Source organism: Aricia agestis, chromosome 18, assembly GCF_905147365.1.
Source record: "Aricia agestis chromosome 18, ilAriAges1.1, whole genome shotgun sequence".
NCBI lineage: Eukaryota > Metazoa > Arthropoda > Insecta > Lepidoptera > Lycaenidae > Aricia > Aricia agestis.
In genome coordinates this window covers 12,970,630-12,980,082 of record NC_056423.1, presented here as the reverse complement: position 1 = coordinate 12,980,082, position 9,453 = coordinate 12,970,630, and the positions used below count along the sequence as shown (strand labels likewise).

General features: G+C 43.8%; 1 protein-coding gene across 1 annotated transcript; it reads left to right on the top strand.

The window, feature by feature from the left end:
* The first annotated feature begins 202 nt into the window (after window positions 1-202).
* LOC121736254 lies at window positions 203-5,725 on the top strand. The gene has a single exon (XM_042127337.1). It carries the CDS (start codon window positions 203-205, stop codon window positions 5,723-5,725), a length of 5,523 nt encoding a protein of 1,840 aa, XP_041983271.1.
* Window positions 5,726-9,453: the final 3,728 nt, after the last annotated feature.

Sequence of the window (9,453 nt, the reverse complement as noted above, 5' to 3'; positions counted from 1 at the left end):
CCCGTGAGCGCCCGCGCCCTCTACCGGGAGGTTCCTACCTTCCTATTCCCTGCATTCCTATTCCCGGTTCGGCGTCACCGCGGTAGCAAGCTGACCGGGCTGTTAGTAGTAGGCTTGGTAGGTCGCGTTACGTATAGGTAAAGACATTAAGTGAAGTGAAAGTGAAAAGTGTTAGTTTTAAGGTTAGGGCCCCTCGTGCGCAATGGAGAACGCGCGTGTGTTGCGCTCGGGCAAGTCCACGCCCTCGCGGGAAGAGACGCCATCGTCAGGGCAGACCACGACCCACGAGACCAACACATGGAGCAGAGGCACCGGCGTTGAAGACACGACGGAGAGCAGCACGCGTACCGACGCTAGGGCCAAACCAAATTCAGTACCCGCACAATTCGACAACGTAGTCGAAAATGTAGGAAGTGCGCCGGGCACTATAGTTAACGTCCCCGGGGACAGAGCCAGCAGCAAATTATCCGCGTTGCAGGCCGAATTAGAGTATCACAACTCCGAACTAGCACGGGCTAGGGCGGCGTCCGCAGCTGCCATGAGTCGGCTGGAAATAGCTAGGATAGAGCTAGGAGAATCCACCGACGCGGACCAGCCACCCAGATCGAATAAAACCCGAGTTGAAGGCTGGATCTCGGAGCAATGTGTTAGGCCGTCAACAAGCGCTCAAAACCCGGGACGAGACCCGCGTCCGACCGAAAACATCGAACCGCGCGCCGGTAACACGTCGCTTAGCGACATGACATTGCTAGCCAACGCGATAGTTCAAGCGGTCAATTCGAGTAGGTCGGAAGCGACGCCTAAATTCATTCATGAGTTGCCCCACTTCGACGGAACAATTACGGAGTGGATGGCGTTTAAATCCGTTTTTAATGACACCGCGGATATGTTCTCGGACATTCAAAATGTAGCTAGGTTAAGAAAAGCATTAAGAGGCGCGGCCCGCGAAACAGTTAGAGCTTTGCTATACACAGTATCGGACCCGTACGAAATAATAGATACGCTAGAACGGCGATACGGCAGGCCAGAACTACTTATTCTCTCCGAAATCGAAAACATAAAACGTTTACCCCGTATGACGGAAGACGGGCGCAATGTTAGTAGTTTCGCGAGTAAAATATCAAACACGGTAGCGGCCATAAAGTCACTTAACCAGCCACAATATTTGTATTCTCCCGAGTTAGTGGGTCGAATAGTCGACAAGTTAAATATTATTTTAAAATATAAGTGGTACGAGTTCAAATCTGAACGACCCGGAGCACCGGAGCTCGAATTAATGGCTAGATTTTTAAATATTATGGCGGATCAGTGCGGCGCGATGTTCGCGTACGAAACAGCTAGGGAGGAAAGGAGAGGCAAGATGAAACCTCGCGCGGTAAACACGACTCGCACACGGACTCATAGATCGACGCGTTATGATAGCGATAGTTCCTGTGATAGATCAGATTGCGAAGTCACGTACGAGCCGCGTAATACCGTAGCAGCCGCGTTCAAACCCTCAGCTAAAAAGGCCGAACCATTCAGGCCGAAGCATCGCACGCCGCGCCCCGCGACAGAGACGCCACGCTCCGCGACGGAAGCGCCGTCAAACTCGTCCAATAGAAATAATTGTCCCGTATGTTCAGGCTCCCATACGACTATTAATTGTGCAGATTTTATTAAACTTAGCGTATCGGAAAGATGGGACGCAGCTAAAAATAGTAAACTTTGCTTTAGATGTCTAAATAACTCGCACGGGCGAACTTTCAGATGTAAATATATTCCGTGCGGTATAAACGGTTGCGAAGCGTCTCATAATAAGCTATTACACGGCAGCGGCAGTGCAGCGCCGCCCGCAAGCGGCAATGTTAGCTCAATAAATCACGTTCGTGCGTCAAACACCTACCTCAAAGTAGTGCCGGTTGAGATAAGTGGCCCAGTGGGCACCACCGCTACATACGCCTTGCTGGACGAGGGCTCTACATTGACCCTAGTTGAGCGTACGGTAGCGGACAGTGTAGCACCCAGGGGTCGCAGCCAGCTACTTAAGTTGGAAGGGGTAGGCGGTAACCAAATTGACGACCCCGAATCGTGCAACATATCGCTAACAATCCGCGGCGCGTGTAGTCGAAATCTAGAAAAAATGAACGCGAGCACGATTAGCAATTTGAACCTTACGCCGCAGTCCGTAAGCAAGGACCTAGTTAGACAGTGCAGCCACCTAGCGGAATTAGAAGACGAACTGTGTTACGAGCAGGCTAAGCCTACGATACTTATCGGCCAAGATAACTGGCACTTAATTACGTCTCGACAATTACGTATCGGAAATAAGGGCCAGCCAGTGGCGTCGTTAACTAAATTAGGATGGGTCCTGCACGGGCAGGACGCAAGCTCGCGTAATTTAAATAATATTCAGTTCATAAGTCACGTAAGAACGTCGCAGTCCGAGGATCCCGCGTTAGAATTGATAAGGAATTATTTTAGCATAGAATCGTTAGGTATAGAGCCGCGTAAACCTAAAGCGGATCCGGACGAGCGCGCGTTAACTGTTTTAAATAGAACTTGCAATAAAATGAACGATTGCGATCGGTATGAGTCAGGCTTATTGTGGAAAACCGACAATGAAGTAATGCCAGACAATAAGAAACAAGCTCTAAGCCGTCTGTACAATCTAGAGAACAAATTAGATAAAAACTTAAACTTAAAAATAGAGTATTCGAAACAAGTAAATAACTTGCTAAGTTCGGGTTACGCAGAACTAGTGAGCACCCCAGCCACATCACCTCGCACCTGGTACTTACCTCATTTTTCAGTGGTTCATCCCCAAAAAGGTAAGGTGCGACTGGTTTTTGACGCTGCGGCTAAATGTGGGGGAAAATGCTTGAATGATGCGCTACTAACCGGGCCCGACTTATTGCAGTCGCTTTTCGGCGTTTTAGTTAGGTTCCGCGAAGGAAAAATAGCAGTAGTAGCGGACATCAAAGAGATGTTCTTACAAATAAAAGTGATTGAGTCGGATCGCGACAGCCTTCGTTTTCTGTGGCGAGGCGACGATAGAAACATCCCCCCGCGAGAATACCGTATGACCTCGCTTATTTTTGGGGCGGCCTCATCGCCGTGCGTGGCCATTCATGTTAAAAATAAAAACGCGCAAAACTTTAGTTCAGAGTACCCGAAGGTAGCTAAAGCTGCGGAACGGAACTTTTATATGGACGATTACTTAGACTCATTCGACGACGCGGACGAAGCCAGGCAAGCGGTCAATGCCATGTATAGGATTAACTTAGGCGCTTCGTTCGAGTTACGCGGTTGGGCGTCGAATGTGCCCGAAGTAATAAAAGACGTTTCCGATAAGCGAATTAGCGGCGCGACGACTTTAGGAAAAAGCGATACAGAGAGGACTTTAGGTCTCATTTGGAACCACGCTCGCGACACTCTAGGATTTAACGTGAACCTCAGAAACACGCCATCTAGTGTAATTTCAGGGGAAATTTTACCCACCAAGAGGCAAGTCACTAGCGCCGTCATGTCGGTTTTCGACCCGTTAGGATTAGTTTCGCCGGTAACTATGGTAGGTAAGTGCCTCATTCAGGAAATATGGCGTAGTGGCGTAGGTTGGGACGATCCTATAACTAAGGAACACCACATTACGTGGATGTCGTTTATTAATAATTTAAACTTGCTGAGGACTTTCGAAATAGAAAGATACGTACCTGCCCCGCCCTCTGGCGAGGGGGAGTTACACATATTTTGCGATGCTAGCGAAAAAGTTTATTCGGCCGCAGTTTATTTCGTTAGCATGAATAATAACACAAAGACGGCTAGATTAGTTACGGGAAAGGCGAAAGTAGCGCCGTTGAAACCAATTTCGATACCGCGATTAGAGTTGCAAGCCGCGGTTCTTGGTTCCCGCTTAGCAGAGTCAGTAAAACGGGAATCTGACTACAAAATTACAAAGTCGTATTACTGGTCGGATTCAAAAACGGTATTAGCTTGGATTAGATCCGATCCGCGTACTTTCAAGTCGTTTGTCGCGCACCGGCTAGCCGAGATCGAAAGTACAACGACCCCGGCCGACTGGCGATGGGTGCCGAGCGCCGACAACGTCGCGGACGACGCTACCAAGGGCATTCCGGTGAATTTTAGTTCGACACACAGATGGTTTACAGGACCTAGCTTTATTTTAGACGACCCCGCGACATGGCCGTGCGAAAAGCGGACCGCGGTTCCCTTACCCCCTTCAGGGGAGGAGAGAATAATTAAGCAGGTTCACGTCTGTGTAGACCATGTAAATAACGATTACTTGCCTAAAGTTGAAAGGTTTTCGAAGTATAAGCGCCTGGTACGCGCTGCTGCCACCGTCTTGCTCTCGGCTGAGGCATTTAAAGCCAAATTGCTCAAGAGAAAAGTAAATACGGAAATCTCTCCTGATCACATCAGACTAGCAGAATTGCTGCTTATCAAGAGGAGTCAGAACATCTCGTTCGCGGACGATATAAAGACGATAGAGGCTGGGCAACGACCTCCGAAGAGGTCCCCCTTTCACAAACTTGCTGTGAAACTCGACCGCAGCGGGATATTATACCTCGATAGCAGAGTTAAGGAAGAATATAATCTGCCTGTCCTACATGCGAAGGAAGAATTTACCCGACTGTTAGTGCATCACACGCACGCAGTATTTAACCACGGCAATCACCAAACCGTGATGAACGAGCTCCGACAGCGCTACCACATAATTGGACTACGCAGCATCCTTCGCTATATATGCAACAAGTGTCAATGGTGTAGAACCTACAGGGGAACTCCCTCTAAAATTCCCCTGGGTGACTTACCTCCTGAAAGACTGGCCCATAATCAGCCGCCGTTCACAGCCTTGGCGGTTGACTATTTTGGCCCAATGCAAGTCACGATCGGGCGAAGACACGAGAAGCGGTGGGGCGCACTTTACACGTGCCTCACCACTCGGGCCGTGCATCTGGAGCTGGTGCCTTCCCTATCTGCATCCTCCATGATCATGAGCTTGCGCCGAATGATGTCCCGCCGTGGCACTCCAACGGTCATATATAGCGACAACGGAACCAACTTCGTGGGCGCCGAGAAAGAAGTGACGGAAGCTCTTCAACAAAATGACGACGCGATGAAGGTCTTCGCCTCCGGAAAACAGATAATTTGGAAAAGAATACCCCCTGGGGCCCCGAACATGGGCGGCGCCTGGGAGAGACTAGTGAGATCTGTGAAGGCGGCATTACGAGTCACCTTAACAGAAAAGACGCCCCCAGATGAAGTGTTGCATACGCTGTTGCTGGAAGCAGAACATGTCATAAATACGAGACCGTTAACACCAGTAAATCCTGATCTAAACGAGGAATCACTGACCCCAAATCACTTCCTAATTGGGAGGTCAAGCGGGATGATACCTTTCGGCTCGTATAAAGACTACACAGCAGACAGTCGCTCGTGGAAAGCTGCGCAAAAGTTGGCCGAAGCGTTCTGGGCTCGATGGGTAGCAGAGTACAAACCCCAATTGATGCCTCGGCTCGGCAACCCGCAGCACAGCAACCTCAACCCCGGAGACATCGTTATAATATGTGATAGAACGATGCCCCGTGGAATATGGCCTAGAGGTGAAATAATAAAGACTTTCCCAGGTCCAGACGGGCGGGTTAGAGTAGCAGAAGTCCGTACAGCCGCCGGACTAATTCGTCGCCCAGCCTCTCGTCTGATTCTCGTAAGCAGCCAGGAATAAAACGTTTAGGTGCTTGCGCACGAGGGGGAGACTGTAAATAATAGCTTAGTTTTATTCCTTCTTTTGTTTACACTTAGATTTAAGATTTCATATTAATAATTCCTATTGGAAAATGTTTATCTTGTGTCTCATTTTTATAATATTGCTGTCCCTTTCGCACGGGAATGTAGTGTGTTTCACACAATTGTTATTGCTGTCTCTTTCTTGCATAGTTGCACTCGAACTATTGTTGTCTCTTTTTTACATGGCTTTGTTTTACACATTTTATTGTTTATTTATCTTATAAGAATGTTTGTTTACCATTGTATTAGCTTATAAGAATCCCATTTGATGTCATATTATGTGTAAAATGTTATATTTCAATAAACGGACTGCATTCGTTCGACAACAACCGATAGAACCCCACGGGCTCTAACGGTACAAATTTCATATATAAACACGCACTTTCTCGGTGCATACACATTCACTTCCGACAAGCCAAGCAGATGCATGCGTAAGCCCTGCTCCACCACACTCCGCTCCAAGCAGTACCAAGTTCACTCCTGTGTTTCCTTCTCGTCTCCTACACCTCCTTCTCCAGGAATCTTCCATCCGGCATCCTTCACCCTTCAAGATACAGTCCACTGCTCTGCCACCCGGCGACCACGGCCCCGCCGAGTTTGTCGTGTCGCCAACAATATTATTAACTAAAAAAAATTTTTTCGCCATTTGTCAACAAAAAAATTATAAAGTACTTATAAACAAATGGACTATTTCGATGCTTTCCAAAATTTCTATTTCTTAACTTTATGCTCTTGAAAATATTATGATTTTTAGTTGAAGTTGAGTGAATTTAATTGTTTATTTTTCTATTGTTTTTTTTATATTTCTATTGTTTAAATTATTAGTTAAGAAAAATGTTTCCTCTTAAAAATCATAATTGACCGTTCTCAATATGGTTAAAAAAAATATATCATTGTTTAATTGTGTTATAATTTCATTGTTTTTTAACTTAATAATTTGTTATAAATAAATTCTGAGCTTTTTTATATTATATTTCTGAAACTCCTAAAAATACAAAAACAGCGATGTACAACTAAGTGCAGAAAGTTTTTAGTTTCAGAAAAATAATAAAAAGTTCAGAATTTATTTATACTTTTTTATTTTTTATTAAAGGTTCACAAAACTAGCCTAACACTTAAAATTTAACAAAATATTTGCTTATACTATATAATATAACAATCGTGTTTAAAGACCTTCTTGATGTGAAGTGTGAACACAGCATGCTAATATAAAATAATAATAAAATACTTTACAAATTGTTAAGTTATTATTTTATTATTATTATTAGCCTTTAATCAGAAACACAATACATTTATTTTACATACATTGCAAAATATTAAAATTAATTATTATTCGGTAGCGCGGTCTCTGTTTCTGTGTGCCTCTTGGCAAAGGCCTCCCCCCAACAGCTTGTTAAGTTAACTAGAGATCGCCCAATGGTCGAAATTCGACCATAGTTTCTATTTTCTAACCCAGATTGGCCGTGTAAGCATTGTCTAATCTATACTAATATTATAAATGCGAAAGTATCTCTGTCTGTCTGTCTGTCTGTCTGTCTGTCTGTCTGTCTGTCTCGCTTTCACGCCAAAACTACTGAACCGATTGCAATGAAATTTTGTACACAGTTATTCTAGAGTCTGAGAAAGGACATAGGCTACATTTTGATGTGGGAAAATATCTTATTTCCATGAAAATATCGATGAAAATTTATTCGCATTGCGCAGGCCAGCGCTCATCCCGGGGGTCCTGGGTTCGAGTCCCGCAGGCGGAACAAGTTTTCAATGTTCCTGGGTCTTGGATGTGTATTAAAATAATATTTCAAAAATCTTAAATATATTTTATGTATAATATTATAAAAAATCCAGAAATATATCGATGCAATTTAGTTCTAATACGATTCAACAGATGGCGTTTTATTTTATTTTAGTTCTAATACGATTCAACAGATGGCGTTTTATTTTTTACTTAAATATATTTTATGTATCTATACTTCTATACTAATCCATACTAATATTATAAATGCGAAAGTATCTCTGTCTGTCTGTCTGTCTGTCTGTCTCACTTTCACGCCAAAAACTAATATTATAAATGCGAAAGTATCTCTGTCTGTCTGTCTGTCTGTCTGTCTGTCTGTCTCGCTTTCACGCCAAAACTACTGAACCGATTGCAATGAAATTTTGTACACAGTTATTCTAGAGTCTGAGAAAGGACATAGGCTACATTTTGATGTGGGAAAATATCTTATTTCCATGAAAATATCGATGAAAATGAATTCGCATTGCGCGTGGCCAGCGCTCATCCCGGGGGTCCTGGGTTCGAGTCCCGCAGGCGGAACAAAAAGTTTTCAATGTTCCTGGGTCTTGGATGTGTATTAAAATAATATTTCAAAAATCTTAAATATATTTTATGTATAATATTATAAAAAATCCAGAAATATATCGACGCGATGCAATGAACATTTTAGTTCTAATACGATTCAACAGATGGCGCTTTTTTTTACTTCGTTGGAACATAAAACTAATCATACTTATTAGTTATTATGTTTTTGTTTATAGTTTTTAAGGCTGGTTTTATAGTTAAGCGTTTCGGCAGCGCCGTCGGAGCGCCGCGCGTTCGAAGATGTATGGGGGTAGTAGTAGCGTTTTAAAGTCGCGCGCTTGAGCAGCGCCGTTCGTCCATACGTTTGTTACAGCTTTGAACGCGCGCGCTCCAACGGCGCTGCGAAACGCATAACTATAAAACCAGCCTAATACGTTAGAATATTATGTTTAATAATATTATCACTTGCTATAATAATAATCAATCTATCTTATCTTATAGAACTCCTACTGCATTTCTAAGGAGTTCGAGTGTGTTGTGTTGGCCTATATTCCATCCAGAAAATATATCAATGCAATCAACATTTTAATTCTAATATATGAAAACAGATGGCGCTTTATTTTTTACTTCATTATTATAACAGAACTAATCATACGGTACCTACTTTATTATATATTATTGTTTTTATTCATAACTAGCTGTTGCCCGCGACTTCGTCCGCGTGGACTTTAGTTTATAGCGCGCGGTGTCAACAAAATTTGTGTCAAATTTAAAAACTTTTTAAAACCCTGGTAAGTGGTACCCCTCTTAGGGCCGCGCTACACCGGAATGGCAGCGCTGAAAGTGCTCGCCTCACCGCTGCCATTCCGGTGTAGCGCGGCCCTTAATTAATCAAAATACCCAAAAACAGCTGTGCAGTGTGCACATAATCTGTACTAATATTATGAATGCGAAAGTATCTCTGTCTGTCTGTCTGTCTGTCAGTCTCGCTTTCACGCCAAACGCCAAAACTACCGAACCGATTGTAATGAAATTTTGTATACTGATAGTCTAAAGCCTGAGAAAGGACATAGGCTACTTTTTTACTGGAAAAAAGGGTTGTAAGGGTCGTAAATTTGTTAAAAAAATTCATAGTAGATGGCGCCGTGCGTCTTCTACATCGCGCTAGCAAAAGTCTTTCTATAAGAGGTGGTATCATCCTACATTTAAGTCTCGATTTTTTTCGATTGTTATATCTATTCTACGGTATTAAATAACTCAGTACTTTATCTGTGCAGGCAGTGACGTAACCTTAAGACCAAATTTCACCAACGATTGTTAAAGTTAATGCTCGAATTAGTATCACGTTAGCTGTTTTGTTTTTCATA

Excerpts from the sequence above, each read along its gene's own strand:
- LOC121736254 (XM_042127337.1), top strand. The coding sequence starts at position 203 with ATGGAGAACGCGCGTGTGTTGCGCTCGGGCAAGTCCACGCCCTCGCGG.